General features: G+C 41.2%; 1 protein-coding gene and 2 non-coding genes across 6 annotated transcripts; all 3 read right to left on the bottom strand.

The window, feature by feature from the left end:
- Nucleotides 1-1,528: 1,528 nt before the first annotated feature.
- LOC140916753 (PABIR family member 2-like) lies at nucleotides 1,529-17,562 on the bottom strand. Of its 4 annotated transcripts, none has more exons than XM_073358492.1 (10): nucleotides 17,358-17,562; nucleotides 15,444-15,522; nucleotides 13,508-13,564; nucleotides 12,972-13,015; nucleotides 12,838-12,892; nucleotides 12,525-12,626; nucleotides 11,646-11,734; nucleotides 9,871-9,935; nucleotides 4,810-4,906; nucleotides 1,529-3,525 (listed from the first exon to the last, which is right to left on the bottom strand). In XM_073358492.1, exons 1-10 carry the CDS (start codon nucleotides 17,471-17,473, stop codon nucleotides 3,375-3,377), a joined length of 855 nt encoding a protein of 284 aa, XP_073214593.1. In that variant the 5' UTR covers nucleotides 17,474-17,562; the 3' UTR covers nucleotides 1,529-3,374. The 4 variants fall into 4 exon arrangements, with proteins under 4 accessions (XP_073214593.1, XP_073214596.1, XP_073214595.1 ...); XM_073358495.1 differs by lacking the exon at nucleotides 17,358-17,562 and adding an exon at nucleotides 17,021-17,053; XM_073358493.1 differs by lacking the exon at nucleotides 1,529-3,525 and adding an exon at nucleotides 6,497-6,654 and having other exon boundaries at nucleotides 4,821-4,906.
- LOC140917828 (small nucleolar RNA U109) lies at nucleotides 3,617-3,761 on the bottom strand. Its single transcript, XR_012161018.1, has one exon. It is a non-coding gene; the product is annotated as a small nucleolar RNA U109 (small nucleolar RNA).
- LOC140917829 (small nucleolar RNA U109) lies at nucleotides 6,475-6,605 on the bottom strand. Its single transcript, XR_012161019.1, has one exon. It is a non-coding gene; the product is annotated as a small nucleolar RNA U109 (small nucleolar RNA).
- Nucleotides 17,563-21,733: the final 4,171 nt, after the last annotated feature.

Genomic DNA, 21,733 nt, shown 5'->3' with positions numbered 1-21,733 from the left:
CTCACTGGGGGACTGAGACCTTAGACTTTCTGAAAAATATTTAAATGTGAAATATGCTGGTTAGTGCTTACAAACACATTTCAGTTTAGTCAGTGACCAACTTCTCCCTTCAGTGTTTCTACACCACTCAGCAGGAGGATTCATTTGTCTTATGCATGGTAAGACTAGATTTCCCCAGTGAAGTCTGTACCACCAACTATTGACATTTTCACATCCAACTATCTTACATACAAATAGTGTAGGGAAGCTTGTTTAAACATACAGAATGCAGACAGAAAAAGACATTTAAGCACAGGCTTTCATCCATGATCCCACATTTAAAATCAGTATTAGCATGAGAAACAGTGAGGTGAGGTATCTACACACAAGTCACCAAATCAGAAAAGGGGTAACAGAATAAAGATGATCCACTTCTTAGAGTGGGGCTTAGTCCACTTGATAGTTCTTAGGGCAGCATCCAGTTAAGAATAACCACCAACCAGCCACATCCGGATTGGCCTGTGTATAACTATATGTTCTGAGATAGAGTATCCAGAAGGCTGCTTAAATCAGACCTACCTTGACATTTTCAGGTATTTTGATTAGTGGACTTTCTTTCAACTATTACAGCTAACCCTGACCATTCTGAGAAGTATGGATGAGAATACAGAAAATAAGGTACTCTGCATAAGTAATACACTATATTTGTTTTCCATACACCTTTTGGATTTCTATAGTTGGGGCTGGGTTAACAGTTTGGGGTGTCTTTTCCTTAATAGCTTTAGAGTACATATGATTCAAAATTGGTTCATAACTGGATGTGTATATGCTGGTTGCTCAGATGCAATTTATTCTAAAGTGTATTTCAAAGGAAGATTGACATGTCTAGTTTTAAAAGGAAGTGGTTTTACATATAGCTAGTTGTGTGAAACAAAATCGAGTATCTGAGACTAGGCCTGTCAGGACCACAAGATAACATTCATCATCGAACAAGCAGACAGTATCTTAACACAGTTTTAGTGAGCAGTAGAGACCTCCAAAGAGTGGAGAGCAGCCAGACCATTTTTAAAAAAATGCTGTAACAAAATGGAATAGTTGTGCATTTGTTTTATGAAGATTACATTCTACAAAGGCCAGCATTTTATGACTCCCCACTACTAACAAAAACAGAAATCTTGAATACAATCACTTGTACAGATAGATTAGTCAGCTTCCCCCCCCCGACCCCAAAAGCAATAGCTGTGTTCTCAGCTATAAGAAAGCATGCAGAAGCTTTATTGTTTTGCTACCCCCCTTGTGCAGATTTCTAAGTCATAGTACCAATAAACGCATGGTATAATGAAATTGGGGCAATGATACGTTGTACTTTCAGAGACCATTGATCAATACTTTGCAAAATATCAGAACAGCCTTGCAAAGTATTAACATGGATAAAAATTCATTAAGTTAAAGCAATCCAAGATACAGCCAAAATGCAAGAAATAGCACTGTGCATACACAAACATGGAATACTGCAGAGCTCATTTAAAAATGGCACCACTGGACAATATTTTACAATATGCACATTTATTTGAGGCAGGGAAACTAGTGCTCCACAAGTGAAGTGATAATACAGATAAGTGCCTCGATTGGCCATTTATGGTACTTAGTACAATTTAAAACAAACACTTGAAAAGTAAAATGCTAGGTAGGACAGGGCTATTGGAAACTAAACATCTTTAGCGTGGAAAAAATATGGTGCTCCCTCCCCATTCTTAGCCAGACAGTATTGCCAGAGACTGTGCTCATCTTTAAAGCACACTTACTTTACATTCAGTGCTATTTTCTTTCAGAAATCAGAAGTTGTACTTTTAGATGACAAAAGCATTTGTGTTACCTTACAAACATTCAAACTGGAAGCTTAAGATTCTGGCAGACAATGTTGCATATTAAATAGAAACCAACTAGCAATTGTTACTGAACATAAAAAACCTTATTCAATCATAAAAAAATACTATAATTCACCACCACAGACTTTTTTTACATAGTTTATAAATAATAAATAACAGTAGATTACAAATGGATTTACTTTAGCCCAGTAAGGTCTTCTTAAAAAGTATACTACTGTATTACCTCAGACTGACCAAGGTATTGTATCAAGACTACTACTCAAATGTAACTCCTTAAATGATATGCAGAGCTAGTATCCAATCCAACCTTAAAGCCTTTTCCTAGAAATTAAAGTTAATTTAGTGGCCTGCCCTCTGTAAGGCAGACAAAGGCATAAAGCTATACAGCAGCTGTGACAGGAACACACACACTGCTATCTTACAAAATAATTGGGATTCTCCATAGCACCTCCCAATAGAAGAAACACCTTGAAAAACAGCAAGCACTAAGAGAAAGCAGCACTGAAGACAGCATCTGGTAAGCACTCTACAAACAACATCCTTTGCCCACCCACCAGTTTTACATTCCTTAATTTTAACAATGTCCCCTAAGGCACAAAAATACCTATGGCCTCAATGCCACAGGAGACATTGATGGCGCCGTACACATTCTTCTTTACTCAGTAGTTTAAGTAACTTAGTTACTTGCACCATACATTTTAGATCAAAGCAGGGATTATTTCTCGTTGGCCAAATAACTATGAATATTTACCATATTCCATAGAATCTACTGGATGAAGGGGGTGGGGAGAGAACTATGCAGTTATGTTAACCATGTTTCACAGGGTATTTGTATTTCCCCTATTGATAAATATGCTAGTCACCCTAGAAGGGTCTGCATTTTGTTTTAAACACAAACAACTTCTAGAACCATAGTGTTCAACTGCAATGAAGCAATTACCAGTAGCACTACAGACAGCCAAGCATTTCTTCCCAGCTACAGAGTTGGCGGAATAATTTTACTTTGGGTTAGTGGGAGAAATTAGATATTTACCCCAACCAGAAATTGTGTTTATGAAATAAAAATCTAGCAAAATCTAATTTACTAAAAAGAATCTGTCAACGAATAAATGAGCATTTCCAAACATCTCTGCAACCACCGCCTGTTTCTCCAGACAAGGTGACCATGGCAGTAACAGTACCCAGTATTGTCGTAGAAATAACACTAATATTGTAAAAAGATATCTGTTCAGGAATCAAAAGGTTTTTTCTTTAAAACAAAGAAGAGTTAGTATAAACTGAACAGACATCTTGTTTGTAAAATAATCAAAACCAGACATTAATATGGTCTAAAGTGTCCATTAAGGCTAAATCAAAACCACTGGGAAGAGTTGTCAAGAAATAAGATTACATTAATTTTTCCATTAGTATTTTAATCCTCATGTTAGTGATTCTCAAGGATCGGAGTTCTTCATTTCTCTGTACAAATGTACAGCACAGCTAAACACTGAGTCAGAACAGATTAAGTCACTTAGGTGAGAGATCATCCATCAAAATGAATGAAGAGCATGAGTTTGAGCATGTTACTGGAGATTCTGTGGTAATGCTGCCTTTAGCCAGTGAATCAGAGGAAGAACCAATACTGCTGCTACTCCTATCGAGAATATCTGAAGACAAACTGGAGACACAGGAAAATGGTTACTTAAGAACATGTGAACTATGAATTGGCATACCAAGTTAATGCACTTGGAAAAAAAATTAAAAAAAAAAAATGTAGGAGAGACATACTACCACTCAACCTTTACTGCAAGACTGGCAGCCCTGAAGACTCCTTATTTTGCTCTAGCATGTTATGGATACATTCATGCTCCTTAAGGGAAAGAGGAGCAGAATTTTTTTTTTAAAAACATGCATTATAAATTGATACAAACTTCAGCCAGCTGTAGAATAGAAAAGTCAGTTAACAGAAGTAGTGCCTTTAACAATTACAAGGGAAAGAAGGAATTTTTTTTTCTGATGAAGATTCCAATGACATAGCTATTCTGATGCCACTGATTAGCCAGTTTGCTCTCAAATAAATTCTTTCAAAGCAGGATCTTGCAAAATAGTTTTTTTTCCTTAAGAAAATTCTCTCACACTTGGATTTTAAAGGCTATCATGATTCCAGATTTTTATTTGCAAACTGGAACTTCATAAGAGTTGAAAAAATGACAATTCTCACTGATTGTAGGTGGCTTTCCAATTCTACAAAACTCAGGAAGAAGTTTGTTATTTTAGAACCACTTAATCTATCTGATGTGTCTCCTTGGAAAGAGACAAGATTCAAGCCAGACAAGTCACCTTCCTGTTTCTACGAAACAGACAGAGATGCATCAAATTAAGATGTGAGTGACACATCAATATAATCTTAACTGTGGAATATCATAAGAATTTAGCTTCATATCAACTATTAGCCTATGGGAATGCACAGGAGATATGTGATACTATAATTCCAAATATATCATTCTGCTCACTATACCATTCTGAAACAGAAGGGCACCTAGCAGGTGCTGCAGACAGCAAATTATAGTCAATAGTGAGTGATTTCTGCTTTGAGGGAAAGTAAGGACACCACACAATAATTTCATTTACTATGAAGCATCTGACCTGTGAGCAGCAAGGATTCCCTGCCTATTCCAGGTATCAAAAAGGGGTTCTTGTGAGATGTTCAGATGTGACCAAGAAGAGTGAACCACTTATGGGCAGCTCATCAAATCAGCCAAACAGCAAGCAAGAAAACTTTAATTCCAGAGAGTTGGGGAAGCTTTATTATTGCTGTGATGAAATGCCAAGTATAGTTTCTACTAGTCTGCAAATGCAAATTATTTAGCACAAGTTAAAACTTCTCTGAAAAACCAAGGTGCTGAAGATATCTAAAGGACCTCTGCTTTGGTGTTTCAGTGTTTATAATACAATATTTTACCATGAACTGAAATCTGTCAGATGTGTAACATCAGGAGAAAGCATGTTGGTAGTTCCTTGGAAAAGTCTCTTTGGCTGACTTTCAGTTTCCATTTCACCTGAGAAAAGTAATTAACAGTCAAACTTGTTTGGTTCTGTGAAATATCTCAGCAGAGTAACTTCAAAGTTCTTTCTATCCAAGACTATTTTGGGTGTCCCATATAGTAAGTAATTACATGCATAACATCTTGCACTGTGATCTGGTCAGATCTCTAATTAAGCTTGGTAAGAGCCCTAACACCCCTAAAGCTATAGGAAGTGATTTGATTATTCAGTCCAACCTTTGAGTATGTACTGAACTAATGCTTCAACATTGTCTAAGGGACATGATGCTACCGAAAGTGCAGTAAAACAAAGGTTCTGGTCACTCTAAGATCTCACAGCACTTTTCATAGGAGTTGGGATCTAGACCCAGTGTCTTGCCAAATTCAAACCCTGATTTCATTCTGCCTATATCAACTCCTTTTGCAGTTTCATTTGCATACTGTATTCTTCATTCCCTGTCCTGAAGTAATGTGTAGTGTTGCTCTGTGCTATTAAATAGGTGCCTGGTTCCAACCCAGAAGTGAGCACTCTGCAGTGTTTGTTGAAATGCTGAATAGCAGTTTGCGTCTTGTGCAGTGTCTCATACTCTATTTTAAAAGGTTATTTCTCAGAGATGTTAAGCTTAAATTGTTATATATTTAGAATTATATAGCTTGTATATGCTTTAAACATATGTTTTTAAAAGCAATATAAATGTCAAATGTAAGTGGTTTTAAAAGGACTCATTTTTACAGCCAGCTGAATAACTTGTTTAAAACTGGGCTGCTATATGGACCATTTTCTGGCCATCCGCATATCGTTCTCTTAATATCTAAGAGCAGGCAATCACTCCCATTTTGTTCACTAAAAAAAAATTGTATTGTCACAATATCAGTAACTTTGAGAAATTTAAACAGCATGGGTCAAGAATGGACCCAAAGATGCCCTTTTGGATATTCATGCCAATATTGACAAACATGAAAGCACACTCACAAAGCCTTACACAAAAAACATTAGGCACAACATCTAATCACTTCTGCTTCCTCTTTGTGAGACAGATTACTTCCTCACCCCCCCATGTAAACCTATGGACTTCTTTGGGATTGTAATGTGAAAGGCAGAATTGGGTCCCATATGTTTAGTATATTATACCAGTGGTGGGCAACCTATGGCCCATCAGGGTAATCCACTGGCAGGCTGTCAGACCTTCTTTTACATTTACACAGCTGCCTGCAGCTCCCAATGGCTGCAGTTCGCTGTTCCCAGCCAATGGGAGCTGCAGGAAACAGCGCAGGTTATCCTGACGGGCTGCAGGTTGCCCACCACTGTCTTATATTGTGGGACGATACCCAGTTCATTTATCAGTTTCTTATATAAAGTTCAGTTATCTGATACTTTAGTATTTTTCAGTTTCGTTTTTATTGCCAGGTTCATGAGAGTTTTCAGATGTAGTTTAATTCACAGTCTACCAGCAAAAGTGTATTTGAAATTTGGGCACTACTTTTTCAGCTTCCAGTTAACTTATAGCAGTTCTAGTGTCAACTTGGGGAACTAACTGAAAGGTTTCACATTAAAAACATACTATAAATTAACTTTGTGTACATAATGTAGGAGAAATACACTACCACTCAGCCTTTACTCCAAGACTGGCAGCCCTGAAAACTCATTTTCTGTAGCATGCAAGGAATATGTTCATTCTCCTTTGATGAAATAATGATGGCTTCCATCACACAGACTGAAGCTAAAGAACATAGATGTAAAATACTCTGGATCCTCACACAAACTGAGAAGAAAAAGGTCAGACAACTCTTTCAAGAAATGTGAAATTCTACTGGAAGGCTGCATAGTAACATGCATCATTTTTACCACTAGAAGATATTTTAACAGCTAGCATTTCACAGTTGTACAATATAACACTTTGATATGCCGAGACTTTCCTATTAGGGATTGTTTCAGTTTATGGCTATGACTATACATGTTACCATGTAATAAATGCAGACTAAGGACCGCTAAGCAATTCAAGAGTTTAAAATTAAAGCAACCAGAATTATGTATTTCAGGAGGATATGAAGGAATTAGGTGTACTTAGTGACATTTATGATTAAGGACTATTCATAATTAAGGCTAAGATTTTGTCTCGGATATTTTAGTAAGAGTCAGGGACGGGTCATGGCTTTTGTGATTTTTTTTTTTTTTTTTTTGCACCCATGACCCATCCCTGACTTTTACTAAATATCTGTGACAAAATGGGGATCTGCATCTGCAGGTCCCCACACCGCCTAAAGTGGGGTAGCTGGGTGGTGGCTAGGGTCCTCTGTGGCAGCTGCCAGAGGCCACAAGGGTACCCAACAGCTCCCTGCCCTTGCGGGGGACCCTGCAGCTCCCAACCACTGCAGGCTGAAGTCACGGAGGTCACTGGAAGTCTCGGATTCCCATGACTTTGGCGACCAAATCATAGCCTTATGCATAATTAAAACTGGTTTGTGTTTCCAGTAAAAGTAGAAATGAGTTTGCTCTTCATCTGTGAGAACTGCTCCAAAAAGCACCAAAGTGGAGTGGGGAATGGGAAAGCAGGCTCTAGTTTGGACTTTACTTGTACTGTGCTTTTGCTTTAAGTGGTGCACTTTAATGTACTTTGGCATCTTACATTCAGTGAGTTTCACTATGGGTGCTAAAAGCTGCTTCACATTTAATATTGCAACTCAGTTTCTATTAGAAATCTGATTTTTTTTTGCATACGCCCTTTCTAAAATCCACAAAGGAATCCCCTCAAAACTAAGTAAGTGGCATCTGCAGTAAAGGCAGGGTTTTTTTAAAATCAAATTTGAAATAAATTAGACCAGATTTGACAGATTGGAAGTAGGTCAATTTATTTTGCCACTTTTTTTTTTAAAGCAAACAACCAACTTCACAATTTCATAAATACACACTTAGGGAGAATAAAAGGAGATGTCACTAGTGTGGTTGAGTAAGGAAAGATCAACAGAACTGGATGGGGTAGGTGGAGAAGTACTTGCCGCATAAGCATTGGTAAATAGTTTTTTTTTAAATCCCTCAGTTTAATGTAGTGCCAAATAATAATAATATGGAGAATTTATATAAATTTTACTTCAAACACCATACCACCACCACATTTCTTGTTAAGAAAAGCAGATTTTTCAAAGGAAAAACACTATCATGTACTCTATGCTACTTCCATCCCTCTAATTCTCAAAATATCCATCTTTTGAACTTTCATAGTATAAAACAAACACTGGGTATAAAATTTCAAAGATATTCAGTAAACATATAAAAGGGAATACTTCCATAATTAGAATAAACTTTTGAAATGTACCACTATACAATCTATTTCCTTCAGAACATCATTTATGGAAGCCAGATATATTTCTAACGTAACAAAAATGGTTAAATACAGAGGGAGCCACAGTAATATAGTAATCCCAGAATACAAGGCAGACGCCAATTTTAATCATAGAACATCAGGGTTGGAAGGGACCTCAGGAGGTCATCTAGTCCAACCCCCTGCTCAAGGCAGGACCAATCCCCAATTTTTGCCCCAGATCCCTAAATGGCCCCCTCAAGGATTGAATTTACAACCCTCAACCTTAAACTCAAGCCGGAAACCTCGATTTAAATCACTGATTTTAATTATGTTTTGCATTTGTACTTGTTATTTTCTTAAGGATAGGCCAGTTCTCATTAGCTGGTATCCATTGAACCATGGTGATATGCAACTAAATAAAGCTTTTTATATTAAATTTTTTTGCTAACCAGAAGGATACTCTATATTTAAGCAATTATATAGCTGAATTTATTTATTCAGATTACATTTTATGCTAAAAATGCATAATTCATAAATTTCTATTTACCAGATTAACTTTTTACTTGTGGTTTGTGTCGAGATCTATTTGGCTAGAAATTCAAATTCAATTAAATGCATAAATACAGTATTTTAAAAAATAAAACTACCTTAAAATGTTGGCTATATAAGAGAAATCAAAACATGTTTTGTATTTAACACTAACTGGTTTATTAAAACAAAGGTAGTATTATCTCTAGTTAGTGAATTGAACTGATTGGTTTTGGTCACCATGTCCTTCAAGGTTTTAGAACTAGCAGACCTAATGCGCTCTCACATATTTTGTTCATAGAGTGAAAGAAACAAGCTTTCCTGCTTTTTCAACTCCCAACGGGTTTCTTAACTTTGAATGAAGTAATAACTGAACTGGATGCATAAACTGAAAAGAAAATATTTTCTCTATACCCTCAGAAGAGCGAGTCCAAACCTAGTTTAAATATTTAGACTCTGGCTCCAGGTGCTTAAACTGACTTCCACCAGTTCAGTGGTATAACTGTCTTTAAAACGTGGCAGCAAACATGTACTGCTTAATAATTTTTGTATTTAGTTTAAATGACATTAGCGTATAAAGTAGCCTAGTAAAACATAGGGTTGTCAATTTCAAGTTTAATTTTAAATAGGTTTACTTTAAAGACAAACCTTTATTTAATTTAAATCAAAATCCAATTTTGATGTTTTTTAAACTATGTTTTGATCCACCTTGCCAGAGAATCTAAAAAAACTTTAAAGGTGAAGCATATTTATCTTAGAATGAGTCTTAATTTACAGCTTCCTGCAGCTAAAAATGATTGCCCATCTAGCATAGATTTTTATGTACATCTGATTTTTAGCAAGTCAATCTTTCCAGTTTCCAGCCCATGTTTACTAATAGTCAAAGGTGAAAAACATTCCAAGTTTTAAATAGTAAATACAAGTGACTATTTTAAAAGTAATTGTAAAGTTTAGTAGAAGTCAGATTTATAGTATTTTAGGCAAGCCCTTTTGTTTTATTTTACAGCTGGAAGTTTGGATTGGCAAATTCCAATACATCATGGAGGAGCACGCACTATATTTTGAGGAAAGGCTACTGCTTAGCTTAGCATTAGGATTTAAAGGCAGAAAGTCTATCATCTCTACAATATCAGAAGTATTTAAACATACCTTTCCTTTTAATGGGACCAAGAACACTGGGCCTGATACAGTTGATTGGACTCTGACTCCTCCTGCTAAAAGAGCCAATACTGGTATCAATAAATTCTAAAAAGTTTAAGCTTGAACTAAATGTTTTAAATACTACATCAATATACAACCACATTTTAAAAAGTGAATTCCTGTTTTAAAACAGTTCTGTACAGTTCAAATACGTAGGCAATTGGGAGTCTGATACTGTAGTTAAACAGAAAAGTTAGGTTTTGAATGGTGTTGTCTCGTTAGAGAAGGATTGTTAGGATATAGATATTCAGGCCTGTCAGTAAAGGCCTGTACTCTAAGAATTTAGGTGTATTTTTATCACTTGGCTAGTTATAGAGGTATAAAAGAATCAAAATCACTGTCTGCCGGTGTAAGGTCCTTCTCTTACTGCGACAGTCTGAGGCCCTGTTTTTAGGCTAAGGCCTTTGGCTAAGCAGCAGAGGCAGCCATAAGCTGGGAAGCGACCGGTCACATCCTCACACTCCAAACTAGTCACATTGAAATAAGGTGCTATTGGGCTGTTAGGAATATACTCCTGTCCTGATAATGCCTGTCACCTCCAGAGAAAGGGAAGTGCCTAGAAGATGTAAAAGGAAACTTAGTTTGATAGCATCCTGTCTGGCAAGAACTCACTTATCAATAGCTGGGATGTGAAATCCTCACTTCTGTATTTTTTGTCATTATAGTTCCCACTTTGCCATTGTTTGTCTGTATAAAGTCTGGTTCTGTGATTGTTTGTCTGCTGTATAATTAATTTTGCTGGGTGTAAACTAAGGTGGTGGGATATAATTGATTAAATAATCATGTTACAATATGTTCAGATTGGTTAGTTAAATTTCAGGAAAATGATTGGTTAAGGTATAGCAAAGCAAAACTCAAGTTTGACTGCAGACTATATAGTAAATCAGGAAGTGAGGGGGTGGGTATGGGGAGGGCAGAAATGGGAACAAGGAATGGGGGTGCGGAAATTGGAATCATGTTTGGCTAAGGGCAGGAATGGGAACAAGAACACAGGTGTAAGGCTCTGTGGTGTCAGAGCTGGGAAGGGGGACACTAAGGAAGGAAACTGGAATCATGCTTGCTGGAAGTTCACCCCAATAAACATTGAATTGTTTGCACCTTTGGACTTCGGGTATAGTTGCTCTCTGTTCATGCAAGAAGGACCAGGGAAGGAAGTGGGTGAAGGAATAAGCCCCCTAACAAGGATATCTACCATATGATCTTTGGTAGATCATTTAATTTCTCTTTACTTGTGGAATGTCAGTCTCATTTTATCCATTTGTAAGTTAGGTATACTGCTTGTATACATCTGAGGGATTTAAAAAGTTTGCCTCATAAGCATTAGGAGATTCTCTATGAAGGACCCAGTCTAATCTAAATTTAAAGAATTCAAAGAATGCTAGCATTCAACTTCCTCTTGCAAAGTTGAACATTCAAAATTTTGGGGGATGTGGGGCAATGGTGGGGTCTCTAATTTCAACATCAGGGCAGTTTAAAAAGAAAAAAAGCTTTCAATATTTTGTCAGCAGGTCATTTTTAAAGGAAACTTCAGCCACCTTTTAAAGCAGGACAAAACTAGAACCATCCAGAAGTCACTCTATTAATGGATTCCAGTTGAGATTACAAATGAAAATTGCTTCAAATCAATTTCCAGGCCTGAATTTTAATACTGAACTGTCTTAAACTGCCAGATTATTATTGAAACTAAGTCAGTATGCATTTGTTACTGAGACAAATTGACTTACTTTGAGAATCGCCTTGTTGGACTAGGAATAGGACTTGGAGGTAATCCATTACTACTCACAAACATTTGTAAGGATGGTGAAAAACATTGCTGGGAAAAGAATTAAACAATAAAATACTTCTGCAACTTGCTTTTAAATCATCAATATTTTTCCCACCCCAACCAAAATCCCCAGTGAAAGTAACAAGGCCAACAACCACCTACTGGAAGCTTGGTAAGAGAGGGAGAAGAAGTGGTGCTGGGGGAGGGTCTTTGTCTCCACTGCACCCTTCCCGGGTTTGCAGTGAAGAGACCCAGGAGCAACACAGAATAAAGGGAAAGGGCCATCCTTGTAAATTTAACATGGCCACAGCTGAACTCCTAATCTTTCCTCCCAAAAAGGCTCCAATGACCCCAAGCTATCACTGCTGACACCATCTTTCCCAGCACTCAGACCTGTTCACTGGGGTCTTGCACTCCTCCCTCTCTTCCTCCACACATACACAGCTTGTATCCAAATCTTGCTGCTTCCTCCATAGTATTTCTAAGATCCATCCTTTTCTTTCTTTTTAGGCAGCTTAAAATCTCATCCAGGCCTTCATCTTTCAATTTGATTACCACAGCCGCCTCCCTAGCATCTCCCCTCCCTAAAGCACACAAAATGCAGCTGCTGAAGTCACTCAACGTGGTGAAGGAACCAGGAAGTCAGCAGGTCAGATTTTGCAGGGTTAGGTAGTAAGTTTTAGATATTGAGAAAAGTCAACAGTAGTTAGATTTAACAATGGTGTTAGACTTTCTTCTTTAAAAAGAGTAAATTATTTTGGGAGTTTAAAAAAAAATCCTTTGCAGTTCATCTTAATCTGAAATTTGTGTTTTCTTCCTTGTTTTTCATTTATCCTACCTTCCCTATTCCTCGGGTGGGTGAAGGTGCTGGGGAAACTGGGGTGAAGTCTATTCTCTTTGGAGAGGAAGATTTCTCGGACTTGTCCAAGTCATTGTCACTCTGTAAATACAAAATGTTGCCCTTACGCTGATATAGTACATATCTTTAGAACCCAAGCCACAACATTTCAATGGCCAAATCAGTGGAACAACTTGAACACCAAACTTATGTTTTCTAAAATTATTTCCAAAGTCATTTCCACTTTTTCCTTAAAGCCAATGGTTAAGCGTAGAAGTAGAATTAAAAATTTAAACATCTGTAAAGAGATTACCAGGCTCAAGCTTTCCTCCCATGACTGGCTTATCTGCATTGCTGTTTGCACTTCCCTAAAAAACACAAAAAATCCCATCAGTGGCTACAAAGATGAAGAGTCTGGATACTTTCTTATTTTTCAGTCACACTCACCTTTCATGTGCTGTTTCTCTGTTCATTAAATCCACTCCTTCCTCCTGCAGGAGATAAGTGCTATAAGCTTTCATAATATTTAGTTCATCATGGTACTCAAAGCTGAATGAACTCTTCCTAGTTCAGTCATCTGCCTTTAGAATTTAAACAAGCCAGAGTAACACTCCAGAAGGAAAGGCCTGTCATCCGTCCCAACTCACCATGTCTCCCTGTTCATCCCAGAGCCCAATACGTAGATCATAATAGTAGCTTTGAAAGTGCTGAAGCACTTCAATATGAAGAAAGAACAAGCCCTATGAGGACACCACTCCAGACTTCAGAGTAGCAGCCGTGTTAGTCTGTATTCGCAAAAAGAAAAGGAGTACTAGTGGCAACTTAGAGACTAACACTCTAGGTTAGGGGATGAAACAGAGCTAAATGATTTAATGGAGAAGAAATGCCAGCAGTATCATTTCCATATCAAATACTTCACGAAGAGAAGGAGAGTGAAATATTTTGATAAAATATCACATGTGGAGTAGAATAATGCAATTTACCCTTCTGATTTGATGAAGTCTGCTGCTAGGAATTCGAATGGGAGATGATGACAGCAACTAGAAAAGAGTAAACATCCACTTCTCAATCATAAATCAGTAGTCTGCATACAACTTATTCTCAGTTACCTATGTTCTCTTTAAATTAGAATTAAGATAACCAGGTGTCAATAAGTGCTCAGAACTCAGACCACATTGTAGTAAGATGATAGTTGACCTTAGTATAGCTAGTGCTCTCTTCTTACGAAGTTCATTCCATTAATCAGTGGATGGCACAGTTCTCAGAACTGTAGGAAGCCACTGGCTATTGCCCTCAAATGTAGTAGCAATAATAAACAATTAAGGTAGGGTACTGGAATAAGAATGTGAGCATGAGTTAGAACAGTGGTTCTCAACCAGGGGTACGTATATCCCTGGGGGTACGCAGATGTCTTTCAGGGGGTACATCAACTCATCTAGGTAGTTGCCTAGTTTTACAACAGGTTACATAGAAAGAACTAGCCAAGTTAGTACAAACTAAAGTTTCAAACAGACAATGACTTGTTTATATGGCTCTATGTACTATATGTACTATATACACTGAAATATAAGTACAATATTTATATTCCAAAATTATTTATTCTATAATATGGTAAAAATGAAAAAGCAATTTTTCAGTAATAGGGTGGTGTGACGTTTATATTTTTATGTATGATTTTGTAAGCAAGAAGTCTAGGTGAGGTGAAACTTGGGAGCATGCAAGACAAGGGTATAGCAGTCTGAAAAGGTTGAAAAGGGTATAGTAGTCTGAAAAGGTTGAGAGCCATTTAGTTAGAACATTACAAAAATCTAACTTTGTACTTAAGTGGTAAGATATTATTCACATACCTTAAACAATTTCTCTCAGATAAGCTATAATGGTATCACAAATTTTCAGAAGTGCCAGCAGGAAAAGTTGTAGGGAATTTAAATATTGGAAATAGCCCTTTGCAATAAACTTAACCCCTTTGGGGCAAAGATTGTCTCATAGCTAGGTCTGTACAGCACATAGATCTAATTTAGGGCTTTGGGCACTACCATAAAATAAGCGTTTACTATAACTAACAACAACATTAGGCATGGGGAAGACAGTGAAGTGACAGCTCCATAACAAAAAGTTTAGACCCAGAATTCTGTTATTCTTTTGCTATGTAAGACAGAGGCAATAGATATTTTATTGATTTTAGGACCTTTCAAGTCCCATAACCTCTTTAAAGAGCCAAGACCTACTCTTTACTTCCTATAAAGATAGGAATAAAATGATTTTAGCTGAAAAACAGTAATGCTATTTCCCATGATTTGTCCAAGTTAACAACTGATGAGGAAACATTTAAAGAGTCAAACATCTTAAAGTGAAATAATCACAGGACTGTATGCTGAAAACTCTAAACAGTAAGGAGTAGAGTAACATTCAGCATATGAATTATTCTAAAATTAACTTCTCTTAATCTGTTGCTGTGAAGCCTGCTGTCCACCTCCAGCTCTCATCACCCTATCAGAGAGTCAAGTAAGTAGAAGGTTTGTGGTGTTTTTTTTTTTTAGACAGTTCAACTGTGCAGGGTTATTTTAAAATGAGACTGCAATTACTCTTTCCCACAGGCAAATTCCATGCATTGAGCTTTGAGACCAGAAGAGATGCTGGATTCCACTCTGCTATGGTATCCCAACTATGGGCAATGTTAACCAAAACAAAAAGGCAGGGTAGTAATCAGTAATATGCTTTGTGGAGTATCCTGCTTATATCTACAAAATTTCTTGATTTTTCAGAGGAAATTTTCAAGTAATTTAAAGAAATCCATTTTGCAGCCAAGAGGTCTGTAAGAATATTTCAGTACAGCTTTAAATGAAGTTTAAACTTTTTATTTCCCCTCACTCAATTACACACTGTTGAGGTGTGAACACTGCGTTTAAGATTACTTACCATGCTATGACGGTTCATAACTGTTGTACTGTTCCTGCGGGTTCGCAACACATAAGGCTGAAAAACCTGTGAATTATCACTGAAAGAGATTACAATAGTTACTTTAATTTAAGGCACACATCAGTTATACAATCTTTTTGTATTACATTTTTCAAGATACTGACATGTTCCCATTCTATTTGGCATATTATTTCAAAAAACTAGAGAAGGTAAGGGCATGGAGGATACTAGCTTGTCACCTTTGACTAGCTAAGTATCAGGGAGTAGCAGTGTTAGTCTGTATCCACAAAAACAAGGAGTCCGGTGGCACCTTAAAGATTGAGATTTATTTGGGCATAAGCTTTTGTAGGTTAAAAAAAGCCGCCACTTATGCTCAAAAAAACCTGTTAGTCTTTAAGGTGCCACCAGACTCAGTGTTGTTTTTTGAAGAGCTTTTGACTCAAGTTTCTCTCTAGCTGAGTGAAATTAATGGTCTCATTCTACTTTTCAGTATCTGAAATGCTAGTGTTTTTTGACAGATTGCTCAGGGGCCTTTTGTAGACAGCCATATTCCTTAAGTCTAAAAAAAATTTGTTTTAAAACCAGCTACAAATATGATCTTCAGAAAAGGTTTGGTTGCACAGTTCTAATTAGTGTGTGGTATTCAGCAGACTAGTCCCTTGGACTGAGATTAGCAAGCAGACAGTAGACTGGCATCCACACTCTTGCTTCCCCCAACTAGGGTTTATACCATTAACACAATTCTAGCATTGCAAAGAACCACAAAAGATTTGAAGAGGTGACAGTTAAACTGAGCCTAACCTACATGGAGAACCTGCAGAATTATATGGAATTAGTTGTCCATAAACATCAACAGGAAGTGAAGCAACTACGGACTGGATGGAAGGGGAGTGCCTGTCTTGCTTGCTCAAAGACTTCGTGCACCTGACAAAAAGGCTGTATAATAGACCCATTTCAGGGCCAGCCCAATGGATTATGGAACTCCTGATTGCACAATGCACTGCACCATGGTTGGGGAGCAGCCCCTTGTGGGCATTCTCCCAGCTGGAGACGGTACCAAAGATGGAATAGGGATCAGTTGGATAAGCATCAGATGACCTCCTGAGGTCCCTTTCAACCTATGATTCTATGGGGAAAGAAGGGTTGATAGGTAAGGGGATGGATCTTCTACGTCTAACAGCAGGGCAGCAACCATCAAAACCCACAGCTTCCTCTCAGACATGGGGAAGAGGAGCCCCAGGATGGCAGGAGGATGCCACAGCCGGGCCCCCATCCCCTCTGAGCCCAGGAACGGGCACACCCCAGACCCAAGTCCCTCAACCCGAGCCTATGGACCACGGGGGGGGGGGGGGGCTGGCGGCTACCGCACTCCCAGGGTTGAAGTCGTTTCCATCATATACACAGTTTGCTTCAATGGCTCTCAGCACGGCCACTGCAGGAATTGTTCCAGTGCCCTTGCAATGGGGGGGGGGAGGGGCGGGCCCGGGTCTCGCTCACCTCAGCCCGGGGATGAGGGAATGGGGGGGAGGGGCGGGCCCGGGGTTGGGGGGGGAGGGGCGGGCCCGGGTCTCGCTCACCTCAGCCCGTGGATGAGGGAAGGGGGGGGAGGGGCGGGCCCGGGGATGAGGGGGGAGGGGCGGGCCCGGGTCTCGCTCACCTCAGCCCGGGGATGAGGGAAGGGGGGGGGGAGGGGCGGGCCCGGGGATGAGGGGGGAGGGGCGGGCCCGGGTCTCGCTCACCTCAGCCCGGGGATGAGGGAAGGGGGGGGGGAGGGCGAGCCCGGGGATGAGGGGGGAGGGGCGGGCCCGGGGATGAGGGGGGAGGGGGGAGGGGGGAGGGGCGGGCCCGGGTCTCGCTCACCTCAGCCCGTGGATGAGGGAAGGGGGGGGAGGGGCGGGCCCGGGTCTCGCTCACCTCAGCCCGTGGATGAGGGGGGCGCTGTTCGATCTCCTCAAGCTCCCCCCGTCGCTCGGGGCCGGCGCGCTCCCCGCCGGCAGCTCCAGGTCCAGCTCCATTTTCTCTTGAGCCATCGCGGCGGCTCCGGCTGCTCCTGCTCCGCCGCGGGGCCCATTCACTGGGGGCGGCCGCAGCGGCTCCTCATGCCGCCCCCCGCCCCGATCCGGCCCGGCCCCCCCTACAGGCCCCGCAGAGGCCGCTGCAGGCAGAGCCCGGGGGCGCTGCGAGCCGGGCGAGGGGGGCGGCACCAGCAGCGCCCCATGCTGGGGAGACGAGAGGGGGCGGCCCCTTCCCCCCTCCGCCGCCGCCGCCGCTTCCTCGGCCCCTCTCGGCTCCCTGCGCGCGGCGCCGGCCTTGCCGCCTCCTCGGGGAAACAAGCGACCGGGCCTAGAGCAGCACCACACAGAACGCGCCGCTACTGGAAGCGCTGCGCATGCGCCACACGCAGCCGGCGGGGTGGGGGAAACTGGTGTGCTGGAAACGCGCATGGGCTCTGCAGCTGCATCATACCAATACGCATGCGTGGAAGAGCCTCCTCCGGAGAGCTTTGATTTCAAGGAGAAGCCCGGGCGCCAGGGAAGGGCGGGTACGCTGATTGGCTGAACCGGGAGGGCGTGTGTTTGAAATGGCCCAATAGGCAGTAAGAAATTTGACGTTGTATGCAATGGTTGGAGCCGGAGTTTTTGAATTTTGGATGTAGGGACTGTGGGTTCGAGGCCCCCTGTTAACCACTAGCGCCTTGTGGAATTTTCTTGGAACCTGTTAATTACGGGTTCTGCTTGTGCTATATATTTACTATATTATCCATGGTGGCAACACCTCATAGCCGCTTTCCTATGGTTTGCTCTAGTACACTAGAATATGACCATAACCACATCACATAGTCTGGTGGAGCACCTTTGTGTATCCATCCAATCTGTTAGGTGTTTATATGATTGCCAAAGACAAAGGAAATCATCTGGGATTTGGGGCAGCATCGGTGCACAATTTACACCCTTATCTTCAGGAATTTGCTACAAAAATTTGCCCAAATCTGTACAATATGATTCCTGCAAGGATTTCTCACGTAGCGTTTGGCTGTATGTGATCTTATCCTTTGCTGGCCAAGCAAAGCAAGGTCAAACGCTCGACTTGATTGCATTTCTGTCTTTGTCTGCCTGCCCTGTAACATAGTAAGTGAGAAACGTCACATCCACTAGTATGCAACAGTATGGTTTACCAGCACCTTTATGAAGATGCTGTCTTTTTCTCCAGAATCTCAGGTTTTGGGGTTTTTTTCTGAATCTGCAGGAAGCTTGGAACAATAGTTCTGATAGGGTTGCAAACTGTCTAATCACACAAACCCAAACACTTTTGCCCTACCTCTTTCCTTCTCCCAGGCCTTGACCCTCTCACTCCATCCTCCCTCCCTGTGTCGTGGGCTCTTCCCCGCCCTCACTTAGGCTTGCCAATCCTCCAGGATTGGTCTGGAGTATCCAGGAATTAAAGATTAATCTTTAATGAATGATTATATCATGTGATGAAATCTCTAGGGATACATCCAACCAAAACTGGCTACCCTACTCTCTCACTTTCACCAGGCTGGGGCAGGGGGTTGGGGTGCGGGCTCTGGGCTGGGGCCAAGGGGTTTGGAGTGCGGGAGGGGGCTCCTGGCTGAGGCTGGGGAAAGGGGTGTGGGGTGCAAGCTCTGGGAGTGCTCTGCATGCACCCACAGCTCCCATTAGCCACAGTTCCCAGCCAATATGGAGCTGCGGAATGAGGGAGAGGGTAGCGCACAGAGACCCCCTGCCCTCCCCCATGGGCAGCGGGGATGTGCCGGCCACTTCCGGGAGCGGCACGCAGCCAGGGCAGGCATGGAACCTGCCTTAGCCCCGCTACGCCGCCAGACTTTTAGTGCCTAAAATCTCCTGGTTTGGCTTCAGTAACCTCTGGGAGATAGAGCCCGATTCCAGGAGTCTCCCGGCGAAACCGGGAGGGTTGGTATTCGCAACCCTAGGTGTGAACTGTCCCATTTATTTCAGTGAGGTGTAACTCAGGCCTTATCTCCAGCAGTGGTTTTCAACCTGTGGTCTGCAGACCCCTGCTGGTCTGCAGACTATATCTAATAAGGTGTCTATAAAAGGTTGTCATACAACTGTGGTTTTCTACCTGTGGTGTGTGGATCCCTGGGGGTCCACAGACTATGTCTTAGATTTCCAAAGGGTTCTGCACCTCCATTTCAAATTTTTGATGGGTCCGCAAATGAAAAAAGGTTGAAAATCACTGGTCTACAGTAAAAAGGGTTTGCTGGTATCGTTATAAGGGATATTGGCAAGGTTCCTTCCCCACTCTGAACTCTAGGATACAGATGTGGGGACCTGCATGAAAACCCCCTAAGCTTATTTTTACCAGCTTAGGTTAAAACTTCCCCAAGGTACAAACTATTTTACCTTTTGCCCTTGGACTTTATTGCTGCCACCACCAAGCGTCTAACGAATATATAACAGGGAAAGAGCCCACTTGGAAACGTCTTTTCTCCCAAAATGCTCCCAAACCCTACACCCCCTTTCCTGGGGAAGGCTTGATAAAAATCCTCACCAATTTGCATAGGTGAACACAGACCCAAACCCTTGGATCTTAAGAACAATGAAAAAACAATCAGGTTCTTAAAAGAAGAATTTTAATAGAAGAAAAAGTAAAAGAATCACCTCTGTAAAATCAGGATGGTAAATACCTTACAGGGTAATCAGATTCAAAACATAGAGAATCCCTCTAGGCAAAACCTTAAGTTACAAAAAGACACAAAAACAAGAATATACATTCCATTCAGCACAGCTTATTTTATCAGCCATTTAAACAAAACAGAATCTAACGCATATCTAGCTAGATTACTTACTGAGTTCTAAGACTCCATTCCTTTTCTGTTCCCGGCAAAAGCATCACACAGACAGAGAGAACCCTTTGTTTTCCCCCCCTCCAGCTTTGAAAGTGATGTGAGTGTTGTTTTGTTTATGGTGGAAGAAGTTTACTAAACAGAAAAGTTTTGAGCATTTAATAAAAGAGTCAGGATTTGTCTAATCTCTGGAAGATAGCTTCACAGCTGTATGTCTACACTATGAAAGTAGGTCAATTTTATAGAAGTCGATTTTTATAAATCTATTTTATATAGTCAATTGTGTATGTCCCCACTAAGCACATTAAGTCAGCGGAGTGCATCCTCACTACCGTGGCTAGTATCAACTCACGGAGCAGTGCACTGTGGGAAGCTATCCCACAGTTCCTGCAGTCTCTGCTGCACATTGGAATTCTGGGTTAAGCTCCCAATGCCTGATGGGGCAAAAACATTGTCATGGGTGGTTCTGAGTACATGTCTTCAGTCTCCCCTCCCTCCTTCCCTCTGTGAAAGCAACTGCAGACAATCATTTTGCGCCTTTTTTCCTGGGTTACCCATGCAGACGCCATAGCATGGCAAGCATGGAGCCTGCTTAGCGCACTGCTGCTGTTGCGAGCATTGTAAACACCTCGCACATTATACTGCAGTAGGTGCAGAACCTGGCTAAGAGACAGCAGCACGAGGATGATTGTGAGGAGGATATGGACACATGTTCCTGAAAGCACGCAATTGGCACATCATGGCAGCAGTGGGGCTGGTTAATACAGTGGAACACCGATTCTGGGCCCGGCAAACAAGCACAGGCTGGTGGGACCGCATAGTGTTGCAAGTATGGGATGATTCTCAGTGGCTGTGAAACTTTCTCATGCGTAAGGCCACTTTCCTGGAACTCTGTGAGTTGCTTTCCCCTGCCCTGAAATGCAGGAATACCAAGATAAGAGCTGCCCTGATGGTTGAGATGCAATAGTTGAGTGGCAATAGCCCTGTGGAACCTTGCAACGTCTGACTGCTACCAGTCAGTCGGGAATCAATTTGGAGTGGGCAAATCTACTGTGTGGACTGCTGTGATTCAAGTAGCCAATGCAATCACTGATGTTCTGCTATCAAGGGTAGTGACTCTGGGAAATGTGCAGACCTTTGTGGATGGCTTTATTGCTCTGGGGTTCCCTAAGGGGTACTTCTCAATGGTGCTGCAAGCACTGGTGGATCACAAGGGACGTTTCACCAACATCAACGTGGGATGGCCGGGAAAGGTGCATGACACTCGCATCTTTAGGAACTCTGGGCTCTTTGAGCAGCTGCAGGAAGGGACTTACTTCCCAGACCAGAAAATTACTGTTGGGGATGTTGAAATGTCAATAGTTATCCTTGGAGACCCAGCCTACCCCTTGCTCCCATGGCTCATGAAGCCATACACAGGCAGCCTGGACAGTAGTAAGAAGCAGTTCAACAATAGGCTGAG

This window comes from Lepidochelys kempii, chromosome 9, assembly GCF_965140265.1.
Source record: "Lepidochelys kempii isolate rLepKem1 chromosome 9, rLepKem1.hap2, whole genome shotgun sequence".
In the NCBI taxonomy this organism is placed as follows: domain Eukaryota; kingdom Metazoa; phylum Chordata; order Testudines; family Cheloniidae; genus Lepidochelys; species Lepidochelys kempii.
Note: the sequence above shows the minus strand (reverse complement) of the source record. Positions and strands in the feature narration are given on the sequence as shown.

What these genes read in the sequence shown, in the direction of transcription:
- LOC140916753 (XM_073358492.1), bottom strand. Translation starts at nt 17,473, where the DNA reads ATGGCTCAAGAGAAAATGGAGCTGGACCTGGAGCTGCCGGCGGGGAGC. An exon ending in CCCCTCATCCACGGGCTGAG is followed by an intron (nt 15,523 to 17,357) that starts GTGAGCGAGACC and finishes AATCTCTTTCAG; the next exon opens with TGATAATTCACAGGTTTTTC. An exon ending in TGGTCCCATTAAAAGGAAAG is followed by an intron (nt 4,907 to 9,870) that starts GTATGTTTAAAT and finishes TACTTTTCTCAG; the next exon opens with GTGAAATGGAAACTGAAAGT.